The sequence below is a fragment of the Leucoraja erinacea genome, chromosome 38 (genome assembly GCF_028641065.1).
Source record: "Leucoraja erinacea ecotype New England chromosome 38, Leri_hhj_1, whole genome shotgun sequence".
NCBI lineage: Eukaryota > Metazoa > Chordata > Chondrichthyes > Rajiformes > Rajidae > Leucoraja > Leucoraja erinaceus.
The window spans coordinates 5251628-5274095 of NC_073414.1; the positions used below are offsets into that span (position 1 = coordinate 5251628).

Sequence of the window (22468 nt, forward strand, 5' to 3'; positions counted from 1 at the left end):
TTGCATGTTCCCCCTGTGACCGCATGGGCTTAACTACGCTTAGAGTCATCGAGTGATACAGTGTAGAAACAGGCCCTTCAGCCCAACTTGCCCATTCCGGCCCAGGTCGGGTAGACGAACAGAGTCTCTTGCCCAGAGTAGGGGAATCGAGGACCAGACATAGGTTCAAGGTGAAGGGGACAAGGTTTAATAGGAATCTGAGGGGTAACTTTTTCACACAAAGGGTGGTGGGTGTATGGTACGAGCTGCCAAGGAAGGTAGTTGAGGCTGGGACTATCCCAACGTTTAAGAAACAGTTAGACAGGTACATGGATAGGACAGGTTTGGAGGGATATGGACCAAACGCGGGCATGTGGGACTAGTGTAGCTGGGACATGTTGGCCGGTATTGGCAAGTTGGGCCGAAGGGCCTGTTTCCACACTGTATCACTCTAGGACTCTAATTGTGGTTAAAACCACGCGGTCACGTGGAGAACAGGCAAACTCCACACAGACAGCATCCCAGATCTGGTTTGTACCTGGGACTCTGGCACTATGCCTCTACCAGCTGCGCCACTGGGCCACCCATTAAATATTTCCAGCTTTGCCTTTTATTTCGGATTTGCAGCAACTGCAGGGTTTTGTGTCGCACAGTCTCAGAGTTGTTTCTAATATTATTTCTCCTCTGATCGGATATTTAGGAGATTGAGGGGGGATCTTATAGAAACTTACAAAATTCTTAAGGGGTTGGACAGGCTAGATGCAGGAAGATTGTTCCCGATGTTGGGGAAGTCCAGGACAAGGGGTCACAGCTTAAGGATAAGGGGGAAATCCTTTAAAACCGAGATGAGAAGAACTTTTTTCACACAGAGAGTGGTGAATCTGTGGAACTCTCTGCCACAGAGGGTAGTCGAGGCCAGTTCATTGGCTATATTTAAGAGGGAGTTAGATGTGGCCCTTGTGGCTAAGGGGATCAGAGGGTATGGAGAGAAGGCAGGTACGGGATACTGAGTTGGATGATCAGCCATGATCGTATTGAATGGCGGTGCAGGCTCGAAGGGCCGAATGGCCTACTCCTGCACCTAATTTCTATGTTTCTATGTTTCTATGTTCCTCTTCTCCCTCTGTTGCCGTCTCCGACCTAACCTTCTCCTAACAGTAGCATCTCCAGAATAACTGCAGAGTATTTCCACCAATCTCAGTTTTGCGTACGCTTTCTCAGCTTTTCGCTAGCTCAGACATGTTCATAAGTTCTAGGGGCAGAATTAGGCCATTCGGCCCATCAAGTCTACTGCGTCATTCAAGTCAAGAGTCAAGGGTCAAGAGTCAAGGGGTAGGATGGGGACCCACAGTGGAAAGGGTCAAGAGCTTCAAATTCCTGGGCGTGCATATTTCCGAAGATCTCTCCTGGTCCCAGAACACTGATGCAATCATCATGAAAGCTCATCAGCGCCTCTACTTCCTGAGAAGATTACGGAGAGTCGGTTTGTCAAGGAGGACTCTCTCGAACTTCTACAGGTGCACAGTAGAGAGCATGCTGACCGGTTGCATCGTGGCTTGGTTCGGCAACTTGAGCGCCCTGGAGCGGAAAAGACTACAAAAAGTAGTAAACACTGCCCAGTCCATCATCGGCTCTGACCTTCCTTCCATCGAGGGGATCTATCGCAGTCGCTGCCTCAAAAAGGCTGGCAGTATCATCAAGGACCCACACCATCCTGGCCACACACTCATCTCCCCGCTGCCTTCAGGTAGAAGGTACAGGAGCCTGAAGACTGCAACGTCCAGGTTCAGGAATAGCTACTTCCCCACAGCCATCAGGCTATTAAACTCAACTCATACAAAACTCAGAACATTCATAGCCCATTATCTGTTTATTTGCACTTTATCTGTTTATTTATTCATGTGTGTATATATTTATATAATGGTATATGGACACACTGATCTGTTCTGTATTCATGCCTACTATATTCTGATGTGCTGAATTTCATTGACACATGACAATAAACTCTCTTGAATCTTGAAGAGTCAAGAGAATTTTATGGTCTTGTGTCCCAGATAGGACAATGAGATTCTGACTTGCTGCAGCACAACAGAATATGTAAACATATTGCAGAATGGAAGATAAAAGTTTTGTGTCTGAACTAAAATCATGGCTGATCTATCTTTCTCTCACTACCCCATTTTCCTGCCTTCCCCGATACCCCCTGACACCCCGTACTAATCAAGAGTTTACATTTCCATTGACTTCCAAAATATCAACTGACTTGGCCTCCACAGATGTCTGTGGCAATGAATTCCACAGATTCACCACCACCGAGCTAAATAAATTCCTCCTCATCTCATTTCTTAAGGGCCTGTCCCACTGTACGAGGTAATTCAAGAGCTCTCCCGAGTTTAAAAAAAAATCAAACTCGTGGTAAGTACGGAGAATTTGCGTAACGGGTACGTCGGAGCTTGTGGATGTCCCGTAGCGGCTGGTAACGCTAACGGCAGGTACTCGGGAAACGTGGTAACTCGTGACGTTGTTTCAGCACTGCGAAAAAACGTCCACGAGAGCCCCGAGTACCTACGAGCGGCTATTTCCGTAATTCTCCGAGTTCGAATCAGGGGAAACTCGGGAGAATTACCTCGTACAGTGGGACAGCCCCTTAAGGGTACCACCTTTTATTCTGAGGCTGTGGCCTCTGGTCCCAGTCCCAGACTCTCCCACTAGTGGAAACATCCTCTCCACATCTGCTCCACCCTGGCCTGTGTTTATCCCACACAATTGAACTGTGAAATGGCAGTGAAATGAATCCAGGGATTGGGAATAGTCTCATCAGTGGGAAACATGGTGGATGAGAAGTGTCGGAATGTCATTTCTGGTTAATTTCTGTATAATGGCCAGCATTTGGAGTGCCATGAACGATATAAATATTTATTCAACACCCCTCTGCTGATGAGTTTGCGTGGGTTTTAGATTGCACGCTGATTTCACATTGGATCTGTGACTTTAAGTGTTTCCGGGCAATGGGTCTGTTAGTCTCAAATAGATTTTTTTTTTTTTACCACTGCAGGTTTGAGAAGTGGGAACAATAAGGGCCACTTATACTGATGACAAACTAACTGGACCGGCCCTCAACAGCCCAGTGCTCATCTGAATATAGTCTATAATCACAACAAGAAGCAAGCCTTGCCGGGCATTTTCATTCAGCGCTGCCAGTAAATTGGTTTCCTGATGAGATCTCTGTTTAAATAACCTCCGCGTATAATCTCCGCTGGGTAAGAATTAACCTCCACTCCCTAAGTATTGAATAGCCTGGAAACATAGTGCAATCACTTCATCCTTCAGTAACTTCTGCTCTCTCTGTAGCATCAGCATGTAGTCACAGTTTAAGGATAAGGGCCGAGATGAGAAAAACTTTTTTCACACAGAGAGTGGTGAATCTCTGGAACTCTCGGCCACAGAAGGTAGTTGAGGCCACAGTTCATTGGCTATATTTAAGATGGAGTTAGATGTGGCCCTTGTGGCTAAAGGGATCAGGGGGTATGGAGAGAAGGCAGGTACGGGATACTGAGTTGGATGATCAGCCATGATCATATTGAATGGCAGTGCAGGCTCGAAGGGCCGAGTGGCCTACTCCTGCACCTATTTTCTATGTTTCTATGTTTCTATACTGAGTTGCTCCAACTCAGTTGTCCAACTGAGTCTGTCCAATTGAGTTGGACAGGCTAGATGCAGGAAGATTGTTCCTGATGTTGGGGAAGTCCAGAACAAGTGGCCACACAGTTTAAGGATAAGGGGAAATCTTTTAGGACCGAGATGAGAAAAACATTTTTCACACAGAGAGTGGTGAATCTGTGGAATTCTCTGCCACAGAAGGTAGTTGAGGCCACAGTTCATTGGCTATATTTAAGAGGGAGTTAGATGTGGCCCTTGTGGCTAAAGGGATCAGGGGGTATGGAGAGAAGGCAGGTACGGGATACTGAGTTGGATGATCAGCCATGATCATATTGAATGGTGGTGCAGGCTCGAAGGGCCGGATGGCCTACTCCTGCACCTATTGTCTATGTTTCTATGTTTCTATCCCAAGTCAGGTGTGGGATGAATGTACAAGACACTAAAATGTAGTTTAGTTTAGGAAGGAACTACAGATGCTGGTTTAAACCCTGATCTCCCCTCACTCAGTCTGAAGAACGGTCTTCTTCTTGTGTATGGCATGCACAGCCTAAAGTTGTAGGACAACTTGTTCTATTTGATCTTATTTGATTATGCACGCCGGGTTGATTGCATTAATCGAAACAGGGCGGACTACATGAAGGTTGCAATCACCCACCTCTGACGAAGGGTCTTGATCCAAAACGTCGCCTATTCCTTTTCTCCCGAGATGCTGTCTGGCCCGCTGAGTCACTCCAGCTCTTTGTATCTATCTTTAGTCCAGTTTAGTTGAGATTAGTTTAGAGATACAACTTTGGAAACAGGCACTTCAGCCCATCGAATCCACACAAACTAACAATCACTCCGTACTCTAGTTGTGATGAAGCCGAATTTTAGTTAAAAATATAAGAAGATATTAAATTGGCTTCTGGGCTAGCTTACAGCTTATATGTAGTGTCAAATTAGGCTTGCCTTAGGTTACGGGTGTGTGAGATAATAAATCCTATAACATTGTCTCCCAAGTGACAGGCAGAGAGGAGAAGCTAGAGAGATATCTTTGAAGTAAGATGCCATAAACCAAATGACCAATGTTTATGGGGGAGGAGGCAATAAAGGAAGAGAGACATAGCTAGTCACATCTTTGTAAACAAATGACCTATGTTTATGAGGGACTAAGTGACAGAGAGGAAGCAGCGAAAAGAGCTAGGGTGATATATTTGGAGATAAAATGACCTAAAGCAAATGGCCAATGTTTTTAATATATCTTGTACCATGTAAACAAAAGGCCTTTGATGTGATGCATTCTGTGGAAACCTTTTCCTGTACCTCTGACATGACTAATGTCTGTGGAATGTGCTAAGGGGACAAAAAACACCCTATTTAAGGCAATGTAATTCTGTTGTTCAGAGAAGAGGACTGAGGACAGTTGAGTGTCTACATTGGTCACTTAGCTGGAATTCTCGCTCCCTTCGATGTTAAGGCCGATGTTAAGTAAAGTTTTGAACTGGTCTACCAAACAGTTTGTGTGGTGTCTGTTTATTAAGAAGCGAACCTGGTTTAGTAGTTATAAAAGTAACTTTTTCAGTTGTAACCTACTCACAGGGAACAATTTACTGAAGCCAATTAATGCACAGACACACACGTCTCTAGAGTGAGCCTGGGGCACCCGGAGAAAACCCACGCGGTCACAGGGAGAACATACAAACTCCGTACAGACAGCACCCGTAGTCCCTGGCGCTGTAATGCCCCTGTCCCACTTAGGAAACCTGAACGGAAACCTCTGGAGACTTTGCGCCCCACCCAAGGTTTCCGTGCGGTTCCCGGAGGTTTTTGTCAGTCTCCCTACCTGCTTCCACTACCTGCAACCTCCGGCAACCACCTGCAACCTCCGGGAACCGCACACAGAACCTTGGGTGGGGCGCAAAGTCTCCAGAGGTTTCCGTTCAGGTGGGACAGGGGCATAAGACAGCAACTCTACCGCTGCGCCACCGTGCTGCCCCATGCAGAGATCAATGCAGTGTTTACTTGTAATTCAGTTTTATTAACGCTACATATTTTTTATTTTGATTGGCAGAGGTGTCTCGAGGTGGAATAAATAGAAAAACCAAAGCAGCTGTTTAAATATTAATACAGTCCGCATCTGATAAAAAATAAGGTTACACAAAAAAGCTGGAGAAACTCAGCGGGTGCAGCAGCATCTATGGAGCGAAGGAAATAGGCAACGTTTCGGGCCAAAACCCTTCTTCAGACTACGTTGATAAAAAATAAGGATGCTTTTTAACAGCATCATTCAAAATCAACAGTGAATCTAAATGGCGATAATTTACCTAGTGAAAAGTTGATTGCTGTTTGTGGAAACCAGACTACGAGAGGAACTGAACTCATCAGGTCAGGCAGCATCTGTGGAGGGGAATGGACAGGTGACGTTTCGGTTTGGGACCCTTCTTCAGCCTGCCATGATGTAGAACTGAAGAAGGGTCTCGACCCGAAACATCACCCATTCCTTCTCTCCAGAGATGCTGCCTGTCCCGCTGAGTTACTCCAGCGTTTTGAGTCTATCTTTGGTGTAAACCAGCATCTGCAGTTCCTATCTGAGTCCTCTTCTGTCAACTCTGTCTCCGAGCTTATTTCTATGGTAAGGAGTCCTCACCATCCAGCGACTACTATCTCCAACATTCCTTCTTAATTCCTTGCTTCTACATTTAAGGATCGGGATCTTTCTTCAGACTCTGCTTAGTTTAGTTTAAAGATTTAGTTTAGAGATACAGGTACAGCGCAGAAACCAGACCTTCGGGCCGACCTAGTCCAAGCCCATCAGCGATCCTCCTGTACACTAGCACCATCCTACACATTAGAGACAATTTACAATCCTCACTGAAGCCAATTAACCTGCAAACCTGCACGTCTTTGGAATGTGGGACAAGGAGAAAACCCACGGGGAGAACGTGCAAACTCCGTACAGGCAGCACCCGTAGTTAGGATCGAACGCGGGTGTCAGGCGCTGTAAGGCAGCAACTCTACCGCTGTGCCACTGTGCCACTGATGTTATCTGACCTGATTTGATAGCGTGCAAGACTTAAGGGCCGGTCCCACCAGCACGCGACTGCATGCGGCAAGCGCGACCTAAGGTGGTCGCTTGAGCCGTACGGCCTCGCGGGGCCGGTCCCACTTCGATCGCCGGAGCCGTATGGAGTTGTGCGGAGCTGGTCCCGACATCGCGCGGGGCTCCGAAAAACTGACCGTGTTCAAAAATTCCACGCGGCAACAGCCCGCTGGCCCACAGCCGCATTGAGGCCGTACGCAGCGTCTTGACGGGCGTACGCAGCGTCTTGATGGTGTACGCCTAGCGCATGGCGTTGCGCCACGTCCAAATTCAGTCGGCCCGTCTCCTGCCCAGCTGATTGGTGAGTATGATGTCGGGACCAGCCCCGCACAACTCCAGACGCCTCCTGAGTTGGAAGTGGGACCGGCCTCGCGAGGCCGTACGCCTCAAGCCACCAAGTTTAGTCGCGCTAGACGCATGCAATCGCATGCTGGTGGGTCAGGCCCTTAAGTTCTTCACTGCACCTCGGTACATGTGATAGTAATAAGCCTCAACATAACTACGCCAACAATGGCATAAAAATTCACTTCACCCCGAACTTCTAAGCATCTGTTAATTTAATTTCCCTTCCTACCCCTCCTCTATCACAGCTCTTTAGACAATAGACAATAGACAATAGACAATAGACAATAGACAATAGGTACAGGAGGAGGCCATTCGGCCCTTCGAGCCAGCACCGCCATTCAATGTGATCATGGCTGATCATCTCCAATCAGTACCCCGTTCCTGCCTTCTCCCCATATCCCCTGACTCCGCTATCTTTAAGAGCCCTATCTAGCTCTCTCTTGAAAGCATCCAGAGAACCGGCCTCCACCACCCTCTTTAGTGAGCGGTGTGTATCGGCCTCACCAGTGATACCTGTATCCAGAGAATTAACAAATGGGTCATGCTAGGAGCATCGTACAAGGCTGAGGTGGATGCTGCTGGCCTTGCCGAGGCAGCGTGAAGCGTGGATGGAGTCAATGGAAGGGAGGTTGGATGGTGTGAAAACAAGGCAACTCGGCAACCTATTTGAACAAGGAAGCTCTCATGAAAATCAATGTTATAATGATCAAATAAACCTCCTTTGTTCTGATTATGGTTGAGGGTTAACAGTCTGGCACGACCTTGTCAGGAACAAGACGTTGCCATGGGATCTTTTATCTTCACAAGAACATTTCATGTCTGATCTGAAAGACATAAACGTCGAGTTGTCAACTTGTACTAATCTCCTTGTCCTTAAACAGTTGTATCTCTCAGGTACAGTCTATTCCAGCTAGTCTGTTATTGTCAATACTGCATCTATTCACTTCCATTTATCATAGAGTCGTAGAGAGTGGAGTCAGGCCCTTCAATTCAACTTGTCCCCACCGGCCAACATGTCGCATCTACAGACAGATACAAAATGCTGGGGTAACTCAGCGGGACAGGCAGCATCTCTGGAGGGAAGGAATGGGTGACGTTTCGGGTCGAGACCCTTCTTCTGTCAAGAAAACCTCCTGACTATTGACACTTTGTGTCACAGCTTCAGGTTGATTGTAGCTGAGGTTGGAGAGCGGGAAACGAGGTGGGAGGGTTGCCCTTATCTGACAGCGTTTTGTCTCCTTGCCGCCTCTTTGTCTCCTTTCCATCTCGAACCTTTGTCCAGCCATCCTAAAACTAACCCCCCCCCCTCCCGCTCATCTATCGATCACTTGGCATTCTTAAGGGGTTGGACAGGCTAGCTGCAGGAAGCTTGTTCCCGATGTTGGGGAAGTCCAGGACAAGGGGTCACAGCTTAAGGATAAGGGGGAAATCCTTTAAAACCGAGATGAGGAGAACTTTTTTCACACAGAGAGTGGTGAATCTCTGGAACTCTCTGCCACAGAAGGTAGTTGAGGCCACAGTTCATTGGCTTTATTTAAGAGAGAGTTAGATGTGGCCCTTGTGGCCAAGGGGATCAGAGGGTATGGAGAGAAGGCAGGTACGGGATACTGAGTTGGATGATCAGCCATGATCATATTGAATGGCGGTACAGGCTCGAAGGGCCGAATGGCCTACTCCTGCACCTAATTTCTATGTTTGTACCAACCCACATCTTTTTTGCAGCTATTTTCCCTCTAATGATCGGTCTGGTCCCAATCAGAAACATAGCCTATCTATATCCTCCAGAGGACCTGCTGAGTTAAGGGCCTGCCCCACGAGCATGTGACTGCGTGCGTCAAGCGTGACCAAACCGGAGGCGAGTGCCGCGCGGAGGTCGGGTGATCCCATACGAGTTTAATCATCTTTGAGCGAAGTCCGCGGGAACTTTGCGCGGGGTGTACACCGTCAAGACGCTGTGTACGGCGTTGAGGCGGCTGCGGGCTCGCAGGCCGTTGCCGCGCGGAATTTCTGAACACGGTCAGTATTTCGGAGCCCCGCGCGATGTCGGGACCAGCTCCGCACAACTCCATACGGTTCCGGCGATCGAAGTGGGACCGTACAAAGCTGTACGGCTCAAGCGGCCACGTTAGGTCGCGCTTGCCACATTGCAGTCGCATGGCCCGTGGGACAGGCCCTTTACTCCAGCATTTTTTGCTCACCCTAGACATATAGCAGACCAACCCTCAGCATTGCCTTGATGTCACACTTGGTGGCTCAGCGGTAGAGTTGCTACCTCACAGCGCCAGCGACCCGGGTTCGATCCACTGTATGCATAGAGTTTGCCCGTAGCGGGTAGGATAATGCTAGCGTGTGGGGTGATCGCTGGGCTGCGCGGACTTGGTGGGCTGAAGGGCCTGTTTCCGTGCTGTGTTCCAGAGTGTAAAGTATATCAGATTATTCCCTTCATACTGTAGGTGTTTGTTGCAGTGTGTTGTGCAATATCCGGCTGCAGTGTTTCCAAGTACCACAGCTGATTACACTTCAAAACGACCTCACTGGTTCAAACATTCTGAGATAATAGACTAACAGAAAATAATATATTCCTTCTTTTCGCTTCCAGTCACATCCGCAGAATGACAACCTCTATGATTCTAAAATGCCCGGCTGATTTCACTAGACGATACTCTGATATTAAAACATGATCACTCGTACAGCACGGTGGCGCAGCGGGTAGAGTTGCTGCCTCACAGCGCCAGAGACCCGGGTTCGATCCTGACTACGGGTGCTGTCTGTAAGGAGTTTGCACGTTCTCCCCGTGACCTGTGTGGGTTTTCTCCGGGTGCTCCAGTTTCCTCCCACACTCCAAAGACATACAGGTTTGGAGGCTACACAAAAAAGCTGGAGAAACTCAGCGGGTGCAGCAGCACCCGCTGAGTTTCTCCAGCTTTTTTGTGTAACCTTCGATTCTCCAGCATCTGCAGTTCCCTCTTAAACACAGGTTTGGAGGCTATTTGGCTTGGTAAAACTTTAAATTGTCCCAAGTGTGTGTAGGATAGTCGGGGATCGCTGGTCGGTGTAGACTCGGTGGGCCGAAGGGCCTGTTTCCACACTGTATCTCTAAACTAAACTATGCTAAACTAATGTGTAGGAAGGAACTGCAGATGCTGGTTTATAGACAATAGACAATAGGTGCAGGAGTAGGCCATTCGGCCCTTCAAGCCAGCACTGCCATTCAATGTGATCATGGCTGATCATCCACAATCAGTACCCCGTTCCTGCCTTCTCCGCATATCCCCTGACTCTGCTATCTTTAAGAGCCCTATCTAGCTCGCTCTTGAAAGTATCTAGAGAACCGGCCTCCACCGCCTTCTGAGGCAGATAATTCCACAGACTCACAACTCTCGTTGTGAAAAAGTGTTTCCTCATCTCCGTTCTCAATGGCTTATCCCTTATTCTTTAAATTGAAGATAGACATACAATGCTGGAGTAACTCAGCGGGACAGGCAGCATCTCTGGAGAGAAGGAATGGGTGACTTTTCAGGTCTGAGGAATCGTCTCGGCCCATTCCTTCTCTCCAGAGATGCTGCCTGTCCCGCTGAGTTACTACAGCATTTTGTGTCTATAAGCAAAACTGAGCTAAAGGGACCTCACTGTGAAATCCTGAGATGATGGAAAAATAGAAAATAAGATTTTCCTTCTAATCATTTCGAAACATGATCCATATTGGTAGAACGAAAACTCTACGATTCTTAAATTCCCAGTTGATTTCACCAGAAAATGCCCTGATAATAAAAAAATGATATCACTAGAGTTGATGTGGATAAGCTTTTCCCATTGAGAGTAGGGAAGATTCAAACAAGAGGACATGACTTGAGAATGAAGGGACAGAAGTTTAGGGGTAACATGAGGGGGAACTTCTTTACTCAGAGAGTGGTAGCTGTGTGGAATGAGCTTCCAGTGAAGGTGGTGGAGGCAGGTTCGATTTTATCATTTAAAAATAAATTGGATAGGTATATGGACGGGAAAGGAATGGAGGGTTATGGTCTGAGCGCAGATAGATGGGACTAGGTGAGAGTAATGCCCCTGTCCCACTTAGGAAACCTGAACGGAAACCTCTGGAGACTTTGCGCCCCACCCAAGGTTTCCGTGCGGTTCCCAGAGGTTTTTGTCAGTCTCCCTACCTGCTTCCACTACCTGCAACCTCCGGCAACCACCTGCAACCTCCGGGAACCTCACGGAAACCTTGGGTGGGGCGCAAAGTCTCCAGAGGTTTCCGTTCAGGTTTCCTAAGTGGGACAGGGGCATTAGTGTTCGGCACGGACTAGAAGGGCGGAGAAGGCCTGTTTCTGTGCGGTAATTGTTATATGGTTATATAGAACCTTATTAATGCAATGTTCTTAAAGAGATGTAATTTACTTACAGTTTTACAAATATCAACAGACACGTTCTACAACTCTGTAACAGATTTTGCAAGCCATCTTTGATGCAATTCGCCTTCCCGTTTAATTAACTGGTGTTCACAGTATATTGCAAGTTCTAGAGCATTTGACCGAGTCTCTCAAGTTCAGTCTTCACTCTTCCAATTCCATCCTCGCGATCATTCCCTCTGTCAATTTCTCCATTCTCCAGCTGCTGAGCCCAAAACATTGGCATTCTCTCCCTCGTCCATACTCCTCCGTGTTAGTCTTTAAGGCCCCTCTCCCTGCACTTTGCTCATTGGGTCATAAGGGATAGGAGCAGGCCAGTCGGCCCATCAAGTCCCCCAAACCAATTAGGAGCAGACGAGGGCATTTGATCCAATTTGTGATCTCAGCTACAAAGACAGATATGTACAGCAATTCGTTCTTCCCCCGCACAATTAAAGCATGGAATAATCTCCACCCAACTATAGTTACCCAACCAGATGCAACTACATTTAAAGTAGCTCTTTCTTCCCAATAACCCTTTCTGGCTTAAGTCCTCCCTTCACCACCTCCAGTTTAAATTCCAGTTGGAATATTTTGGAGGACCAAGAAACCAAGAACCAAGAAGGTGTAAAATGGCCTCCCTTCCACCGGGGGCAGCAGCCTTGATGAGGGATGGTGATCAAAGGGCTTGAGTCATAAGTGATAGGGGCAAGGCTTAGGCCATTCGGCCCATCAAATGTATTCAATCATCTCTCCCTCCTAACCCCATTCTCCTGCCTTCTCTCCACAACCTCCGACACTTTGACCAAGCTTTGGATCGCTTGTGCTTTGGTATCAGGTTGTCCGAGTCATGTTCTTGGTGAAGAGCCTCGGGTCATCTTACCACGTTCAAGTCCTCGCACAAGTGAACGTCAACATGAAGAGCGAACCCATTCACGGTAGCCCGAAACGTTACCCGTTCCTTCTCTCCAGAGATGCTGCCTTGTCCCGCTGAGTTACCCCGGCATTTTGTGTCCAACTCGGTGACCTCCCTTCCTGCCCTGAAGGTGGCAGCATCCTCTGCCGCTCCAACCAAGGCTTGGCATCGAGCAAGGAGGGACTGAAGATGTTGCCTCTCGCCGTCAGAAGTTCTTGGACCTGTGGCTGAGCCTGGTCTAGACAATCCAACTCTGAGGCCAACCAGATGAAGTTGGACCTGTTGCTGAGACATCACTAATGCCAACCATCTCAGATCCAAGTAGAAGATCAACATCCTGATAGGCATCCTCTTTTTGGTGAAATAAAGTCTTTAAACTCCTTCATAAGTGATAGGAGCAGAATTCGGCCATTCGGCCCATCAAGTCTACTCTGCCATTCAATCATGGCTGATCTATCTCTCCCTCCTAACCCCATTCTCCTGCCTTCTCCCCATAACCCCTGACACCCGCACTAATCACAAATCTATCTGTATCCATCTTAAAAACACCATTGCCTTGACCTCCACAGTCTTCTATGCCAATGAATTCCACAGATTCACCACCCTCTGACTGAAGAAATTCCTCCTCATCTCCTTCCTAAAGGAACGTCCTTTAATTCTGAGGCTGTAGACTCTCTCCCACTGGTGGAAACATCCTCTCCACATCCAGGCCTAATGAGTTGAAGGATTCGGACCAGTTGCTGAGACTAGTCCAGACAGCCAAAGACTGATGCCAACCAACCATCTCAGATCCTAGTATGAGACCAACATCCTGGTGGCCTTCTTCTTGTTGGTGAAAGAGTCTTGAAACTCCTTCCTCTCCGCTCTGGATTCGATCTGATGATGAGAGTCTCTTTCTACTGCCAGAGCTCCACCTGCGTTTCCATGGGCTGACAAGGGCTCTAGCCCTGGAGAGGCGGGACAGGTAGATGAGTAGGGGGTTTGTTGAGGACGTGGATCTGCCGTTGAATGAAGTATAGTTGAGGTCCATTGCGGATGTGGGTGAGTGAGGCCCAGAGCTATGGGAGGAAGGGTCTCGACCCTGAAACGTCACCCATTTCCTTTGCCCCGTAAACCTTCTCAACCCATTTCCTTCGCCCCAGAGATGCTGCCTGTCCCGCTGAGTTACTCCAGCATTAATGTGTCCATTTCCAGCCCCGTAGGTTACCTGTCCATGCTGGTCTCCACCAGCCGGTTGTTCATGATAGCCAGGGCGCCAACCCCCCCGGAGAACCCGTTGCACCGCGCGTGGCTCTGCCTGGGGCCGCCGTTGGCCGTCTCGGACAGCTGTTTCTGCATGATGGCCAGGGACACCTTGTTGGAGGCCAGGAAGTCCTTGACGGAGATCATCTCCCCCGACAGGCGGCGCCCCTCCGTCTCGCTGTCGCCCACCGTCTCCACCGAGACGCGGCCCCCGCGCGACTTGCCGGCCAGCGGGTGCACGGCGTTGCAGTGAGCCCTCGGCATCCCCCTCCGCCTCCCGTGCTGGCAACCCCGGCACTCCATCCGCCTCAACATCCAATTGAGGAACTGCTTGATGATGATGGAGGACACGTTGAAGAGCGAGTAGAGGCAGCACACCCCCATGAGAATGAGGAGGAAGTTGCCGGCCCGGTAGAGCGCCGGGTTGGAGTAGGCTTGCCGCTGGCTGCTCACCAGGTCGCCGAAGCCAATGGTGCTGAAGGCCACAAAGCAGAAGTAGAGAGACTCGCCGTAGGACCAGCCTTCCATGGGTGAGTAGATAGCCGAGGCGCAGCAGGAGATGACCATGGAGGCCAAACCCAGGATCAGCATCACGTAGTAGACCGAAGGCTTCCAGCTGTCCAAGCTGTCCACCTCCCCCGACAGGTTGGACGGCCTGTGGGTGGAGGGTCCCCCCGCACCCCCGCCCCGCTCCAGCCCCCGCTGGTGGAACCAGCGCAGCACGTAGGCCAGCAGCGTGATGGTCCTCTCCAGGAACAGGTTGAAGAAGAGGATGGTGGCAGCGCATCCCACCAGCCCGTAGAAGATCAGGAAGACTCTGCCCCCGAGGGTCCCTGGCGTGGTCATCCCGAAACCTGTGAGGAACATCAAGAGACACCCACATCAGCGCCAGGTCAGCCCCTATCCGGTCACTCCCCGCCCCACCACCACCCCCCACTCGAATGAATGAATGAATGAATAATTTCATTGGCCAATATTCACATACAAGGAATTTGCCTTGGTGCTCCGCCCGCAGGTTCCCGGAGGTTTTTGTCAGTCTCCCTACCTGCTTCCACTACCTGCAACCTCCTGCAACCTCCGGGAACCGCACGGAAACCTTGGGTGGGGCGCAAAGTGTCCAGAGGTTTCCGTTCAGGTTTCCCAAGTGGGACAGGGGCATTACGACTGTAAAATAGTTCATGAACTTGTTTAACAAAGATATTCTTAAAATTCTTAAGGGGCTGGACAGGCTAGATGCAGGAAGATTGTTCCCGATGTTAAGGAAGTCCAGGACAAGGGGTCACAGCTTAAGGATAAGGGGGAAATCCTTTAAAACCGAGATGAGAAGAACTTTTATCACACAGAGAGTGGTAAATCTCTGGAACTCTCTGCCACAGAGGGTAGTTGAGGCCAGTTCATTGGCTATATTTAAGAGGGAGTTAGATGTGGCCCTTGTGGCTAAGGGGATCCGGGGGTATGGAGAGAAGGCAGGTACGGGATACTGAGTTGGATGATCAGCCATGATCATATTGAATGGCGGTGCAGGCTCGAATGGCTGAATGGCCTACTCCTGCACCTAATTTCTATGTTTCTATGTTTCTATTCCATTGTATATATTGGATGGATTTGTTTAACTTGGCATCATGCCCAGCACAGACATTGCGGGTCGAAGGGCCTGCTCCTGTGCTATATTGCTCTATGTATAGGGAGGAACTGCAGATGCTGGTTTACACCGAAGATAGACACAAAATGCTGGAGTAACTCAGCGGGACAGGCAGCATCTCTGGAGAGAAGGAATGGGTGACGTTTCGAGTCGAGACCCTTCTTCAGACTTATGAAGTAGATATAAAGAAGGAGAATGCCAGAAATAAATACAGGGCCAGCCACCACGGTGGCTCAGAGGGTAGAGCCACTGCCTTACAGCGCAGGAGACCCGGGTTTGATCCTGACCTCGGGTGCTGTCTATGTGGAGTTTGCACCGTCTCCCTGTTTCCCATGGGTGCTCCGGTTTCTTCCCACGTCCCAAAGACGTGCGGGTTTACAAGTGAATTGCCCCCTCTTTAAATTGCCCCTAGTGTGTTGGGAGCGAGCGGGTCAGGCAGCATCACTGGAGAAAGGGGGATGGGTGACATTTCGGCTGGAGACCAATCTTCAATGTTATAAATTGGACTGAGCAGAGATTGAGGTGCAGGGAACACAGATGTGTTCTTGCATCTGGTCTCATCCTCTCACATGGACACACACACATAATAGTCACACAGGCACATACATGGTTACACACATAGACACACATACATAGATGCACGCACACACACGCACACACACACACAAATGGACACACACACACACATAATAGACACACAGACACATACATAATAGACACATACATGGTTACACACATAAACACACACACACACACAGACACACACACATAGATACACGCACACACACAGACACACACACACACACACACAGACACACACACATAGATACATAGATACACGCACACACACACACAGACACACACACATAGATACATAGATACACGCACACACACACACACACACACACACAGACACACACACATAGATACATAGATACACGCACACACACACACACACACACAGACACACACACATAGACATATAGATACACATAGACACACACACATAGACACACATACATAGATACACGCACACACACGCACACACACACACATAATAGTCACACAGGCACATACACAATAGACACATACATGGTTACACACATAGACACACACACATAGACACACATACATAGATACACGCACACACACACACACACACACACAAATGGACACACACACACATAATAGACACACAGACACCTACATAATCGACACATACACGGATACACACAGACACAAACACATAGACACAGATACATAGATACACACACACATAGACACACACACACATAGGCACACACACATGGACTCCCACACACAGAGAGAGACATACAGACACACACATGGACATACACCTACACACACCCACACCCACACACACAGACACAGTGACCCACTGACCTATAGTGGACACCACGGTCCCGACAAAGTAGAATGCTCCAGGGAAGTCCCAGCGGGGCCGGCGGGGCTCCACCCTGACGCCGGCTCCATGGGCTTTCTCGTAGTCGCGGAGGAAGGCGGCGAGCAGCGGGCGGCTGATGTTGTAGGTGCGGCTGAAGTTGTCCAGCCGGCGGCCCCACGCCCGCTCAGCCCGCACCTCCAGCGGCCGCTCCATGGCCGAGAACACGGCGGCTCCCAGCGCCAGGTAGCCCAGGATGAAGAGGGCGAGCAGGGCGAAGCGGGCGTTGTCCTCGTTCAGCCTGGAAGCCGGACAGCAGCAGCTCAGGGTGCCCCCACCTCTCCCCACACCCTCTCCCCAGCACCCCATGCCTCCCCCTCCCCTCACTCCTCTTGCCCACCCATATAATGGAGCAGGGGGCTACCCTTGACGCCGGGAGCAGCGCTCCTGCACCGGACCGTGCGCTCTCCAAACATCAACGCTACTCACTCAGCGCCGCGCTGACACTCCAAACCTTCACAAGTTCCACACAGTCGCCGGTAAAAGACAGGATCTACGGCAAAGATGGGCTTCAGCGCTGGGTATATTCCACACCCTGTATATTCCCCTCTCATCTAACCAATCCGCTAACTAATCCTTTAACTATTCCTCTAACTAACTAAGCCTTTAACTCTTCCCCTAACTAATCCTTTATTCCTCTAATTAATCATTTAACTAATCCTTTAACTATTCCTCTAACTAATCATTTAACTAATAATTTAACTAATCCATTTAACTAATCCTTTAACTATTCCTCTAACTAATCCTCTAACTCCTCCTCTAACTAATCCTCTAACTAATCCTTTAACTTCGTCTAACTAATCATTTAACTAATCATTTAACTATTCCTCTAACTAACCATTTAACTCCTCATTAACTCTTCCTCTAACTGATCATTTAACTAATCCTTTAACTATTCCTCTAACTAATCATTTAACTAATAATTTAACTAATCCTTTATTCCTCTAACTAATCATTTAACTAATCCTCTAACTAATCCTTAAACAAATCCTTTAACTAATCTAACTATTTATATAACTATTTTAACTAATCCTCTAATCCTCCATCTAACTATTTCTCTAACTATCTAACTATTCCTCGAACCAATCTTCTAACCAATCCTTCAACTAATCCTAACTAATCCTCTAACTATTCATACAATGGATCCTCTAACTATTCATCTAACTAACCCTCTAACTAATCCTTTAACTAATCCTATGACTAATCTAACTAACCCTCTGACTAATCTATCTAACCCTCTGACTAAACTAACTATTCCACTAACTAATCTAACTATTCCTCTAACTAATTCTCTAATTGTTCCTATAATAAATCATCTAACTATTCGAACTATTCATCTAACTAACCCACTAACTAATCTAACTTACCCCCTAACTAATCTAACTATTTTAACTATTCTTCTAACTAGTTAAACTATTCCTCCAACTACCCCTCTAATGATGCTTGAGTTGATTGTATTATATATAGTGTTATCCAGTCTGTTTGGCGAGCAGGCAAATCAAAGCTTTTCACTGTACCTCGGTACACATGACAATAATAAGGGCACGGTGTGGGAAGGAACTGCAGATGCTGGTTTGTCCTGAAGATAGACACAAAGTGCCGGAGTAACTCAGCAGGTCAGGCAGCGTCTCTGGAGAAAAGGAATATGTGAAGTTTCGGGTCGGAATCCTTAGAGTCACAGAGTCTTACAGCATGAAAACAGGTCCACATTGTCCCATCTACTCTAGTCCCACCACCTGCCTGCGTTTGGCCCACATCCCTCTAAACCCTGCCCTTTTCATGTACCTGTCTAAATGTTTCTTAAACATCGTAACAGTACCGGCCTGAAGACACACCTTCTTCAGACTGAAAGATGGAGAAAGCCAGAACGATACAGGGCAGGTCTACCACAGTAGCTCAGCCGGTTAGAGTCACTCCTGGGCCTGGCCAAGATGGCCATTCGCAGGTCCAGGCAGCTCATCCATTCCTTCTCTCCACTGATGCTGCCTGTCCCGCTGAGTTACTCCAGCTTTTTGTGTCCATCTTCGGTTTAAGCCAGCATCTGCAGTTCCTTCCTACACATTTGTTGCCACAATTCTACCCGCCAAACATTCATATGTGTGGGTGCAGATGGCAATGTTTCAATAGACAATAGACAATAGACAATAGGCAATAGGTGCAGGAGTAGGCCATTTGGCCCTTCAAGCCAGCACCGCCATTCAATGTGATCATGGCTGATCATCCCCAATCAATACCTCGTTCCTGCCTTCTCCCCATATCCCCTGACTCCGCTATTTATAAGCCCTATCTAGCTCTCTCTTGAAAGCATCCAGAGAACCGGCCTCCACCACCCTCTGAGGCAGAGAATTCCACAGACTCACGACTCTCTGTGAGAAAAAGTGTTTCCTTGTCTCTGTTCCAAATGGCTTATCCCTTATTCTTAAACTGTGTGTGACCCCTGGTTCTGGACTCCCCCAACATCGGGAACATGTTTCCTGCCTCTAGCGTGTCCAAGCCCTTAACACTCTTATATGTTTCAATGAGATCCCCGCTCATCCTTCTAAATTCCAGAGTGTACAAGCCCAGCCGCTCCATTCTCTCAGCATATGACAGTCCCACCAAACAATGAAAGGAAATTATATGGATCTTAACACACCCAGAATCACAGAATATGTAGTGAAATCTACCGCTGAATTTGCCCTCCCACTGAATCTGACTCTCCGATCCATAGACCACAGGAAAAGTAACAAAGTATCTTCCACAATTATTCGCAGCACTAGTACTCCAGCAGAATGCATTCTCAGCCCATTTACTGTACTCCCTGTACATTCCCAACTCTCTGACCCTAGCTTCATCGACAAGCTTGCAGATAACGCCACTGTAGTGGGTCGGATCTTGAACAAACTTGTGAAGGAGTACAGGAAGGCGATAGGGAGATCAGAAACATTGTGTCAGGTCAATCCCTCTCTCCCCTCTATGGCAGCAAGATGAAGGAGATAGTTATTGGCTCCAGGAAGCAGTGAAACATACAGAACAGTGAAAGGCCTGGATAGAGTGGATGTGGAGAGGATGTTTCCACTAGTGGGAGAGTCTAGGACCAGAGGGCACAGCCATAGAATTAAAGAACATTCCTTTAGGAAGATGATGAGGAGGAATTTCTTCAGTCAGAGGGTGGTGAATCTGTGGAATTCTTTGCCACAGAAAATAGGTGCAGGAGGAGGCCATTCGGCCCTTCGAGCCAGCACCGCCATTCATTGTGATCATGGCTGATCGTCCCTGTGCCTGTCTTCTCCCCGTATCCCTTGACTCCACTAGCCCTAGAGCTCTATCTAACTCGCTCTTAAATCCATCCAGTGATTTGGCCTCCACTGCCCTCTGTGGCAGGAAATTCCACAAATTCACAACTCTCTGGGTGAAAAAGTTTTTTTTCTCACCTCAGTCTTAAATGGCCTCCCCTTTATTCTAAGACTGTGTGGCCCCTGGTTCTGGACTTGCCCAACATTGGGAACATTTTTCCTGCATCTGGCTTGTCCAGTCCTTTTATAATTTTATATGTTTCTATAAGATGCCCCCTCATCCTTCTAAACTCCCGTGAATACAAGCCCAGTCTTTTCAATCTTTCCTCATAGGATTGTAGGTTAATTGGCTTGGGTAAAGATTGTAAATTGGCCCTAGTGTGTGTAGGATAGTGGGAGGATACGGGAGGATCGCGGGTCGGCGCGGACTCGGTGGGCTGAAGGGCCTGTTTCTGCGCTGTTCCTCTAAACTAAACTAAACGGGGAAAAAATCTGATTGATATCAGATTGTTGGGTGAAAATAGGCTGTTTGAGTTCCCTACATTGCGAGAGTGGCTATTCTTCTTAAAGTGACTCATCGACTGCAGACTGCTCTATGAAAGATATTGAGAACATGCACATTTTTATTTTTCAGGGTCGTGTTAAGATGCAAATGTATTGCATATCATAAGGGGACATAATCCAGATTCAGGGACAGTTTCTTCCCAGCTGTTATCAGGCAGCTGAATCATCCTACCACAACCAGAGAGCAGTCCTGAACTACTATCTACCTCATTGGTGACCCTCGGACTATCCTTAATCGGACTTTACCTTGCACTAAACGTTATTCCCTTTATCATGTATCTATACACTGTAAACAGCTCGATTGTAATCATGTGTTGTCTTTCTGCTGACTGGTTAGCACGCAACAAAAGCTTTTCACTGTACCTCGGTATACGTGACAATAAACTAAACCGTACGAAATATCTTTTGTCACTGATACTCTGTGAGTGCTTGTCCCAGCTTGTTGGCCTCAGGGGAACAGAATGGGTGTGAGGTTCGTGTTGAGACTATGACTGGTCACAGTCATAGAGTCATAGAGTGATGCAGCCTAGAAAGAGGCCCTTCAGCCCAACTTGCACACACCAGCCAACAAGTCCCAGCTACACTAGTCTGCATTTGGTCCATATCCCTCCAAACCTGGCCTACCCATGTTCCTATCTAACTATTTCTTAAACATTGGGATAGTCCCAGCCTCAACTACCTCCTCTGGCAGCTTGTTCCATACACCCACCATCATTTGTGTGAAAATTTGTACCCCCCAGATTCCTATTAAATCTTTTCCCTTTCACCAACCCATGTCCTCTGGTCCTCGATTCCCCCTACTCTGGGCAAAAGACTCTGTGCATCTACCCGATCTATTCCTCTCATGATTTTATACATCTCTATAAGATCTCCCCTCTTCCTCCTGTGCTCCAGGGAATAGAGTCCCAGCCTGCTCAACCCCTCCCTATAGCTCAGACCTTCTAGTCCTGGCAACATCCTCGTAAATCCTCTCTGTACCCTTTCCAGCTTGACAACATTGTGTTAGTAAAAACGAGTTACAGACACTGAGACTCAACAATGCGTTTTGTTTAAGAAGGAACTGCAGATGCTGGAAAATCGAAGGTAGACAAAAATGCTGGAGAAACTCAGTGGGTGCAGCAGCATCTATGGAGCGAAGGAAATAGGCAAGGTTTCTGAAGAAGGGTTTCGGCCCGAAACGTTGCCTATTTCCTTCGCTCCATAGATGCTGCTGCACCCGCTGAGTTTCTCCAGCATTTTTGTCTACCTCTGACACAACAAGACGACAGACTTGTTCTACCAAGATGTAGCACAGAACAACACAGGAGATCCCTCATCCCTGTGGCTATCAAACTGTACAATTCCTCCCCCTTCTGTCGTGGGGTAGACTGACTCCCTCCCACCTCCCCCCTCCACAATCTCTTCACATCCCCAAACCGTTTCACTTGTCCCTTTAATTTCATGTATGTTGTGTTTCTATGACTGTTGGCAGATCAATTTCCCTCCTGGGGTAAATAAAGTTCTATGGTATGGTATCATATATAGTCTACAATACGTCTTCATGTTATTATAATTGAATGCTGGATGTAGTGTCTTCACAACAGTGGATCCAAATCACTTCTGCTAATTATGGGTGATATTTCAATAATTAATTTTGATTTATTCCTCATTTGCAACACTTGATTCTTCCTTTCCAGCTCGGCATTAAAGGGCAGGGAAGCAAATATTGTTCAATTGTTTTGTGATCCTGTTCAATTTTACTCCTATTTCAGTATAGGTTCTTCTGCAGTTGTATAGGGCTCTGGTGAGACCACATCTGGAGTATTGTGTACAGTTTTGGTCTCCTAATTTGAGGAAGGACATTCTTGTGATTGAGGCAGTGCAGCGTAGGTTCACGAGATTGATCCCTGGGATGGCGGGACTGTCATATGAGGAAAGAT

The 22468-nt window shown here is 47.9% G+C and overlaps 2 protein-coding genes across 2 annotated transcripts in view; one reads left to right on the forward strand and one right to left on the reverse strand.

Annotated features, from left to right (window-relative positions):
* LOC129714173 (transmembrane protein 229B-like) overlaps positions 1-22468 on the forward strand; it is a 140272-nt gene that overhangs the window by 39204 nt on the left and 78600 nt on the right. The window lies entirely within an intron of this gene.
* On the reverse strand, positions 11463-18649 carry LOC129714056 (potassium channel subfamily K member 13-like). Its single transcript, XM_055663514.1, has 3 exons — positions 18598-18649; positions 16653-16988; positions 11463-14460 (listed from the first exon to the last, which is right to left on the reverse strand). The coding sequence occupies exons 1-3, from the start codon at positions 18647-18649 to the stop codon at positions 13568-13570; spliced, it is 1281 nt and encodes a 426-aa protein (XP_055519489.1). The 3' UTR covers positions 11463-13567.

Coding starts and splice junctions, on each gene's coding strand:
- LOC129714056 (XM_055663514.1), bottom strand. CDS start 18,649: ATGGCCATCTTGGCCAGGCCCAGGAGTGACTCTAACCGGCTGAGCTAC. Junction 16,989..18,597: donor TAACCGGCTGAGCTACTGTG/GTAGACCTGCCC, acceptor GTGTGGGGAGAG/GTGGGGGCACCCTGAGCTGC. Junction 14,461..16,652: donor GACCGTGGTGTCCACTATAG/GTCAGTGGGTCA, acceptor TGTTCCTCACAG/GTTTCGGGATGACCACGCCA.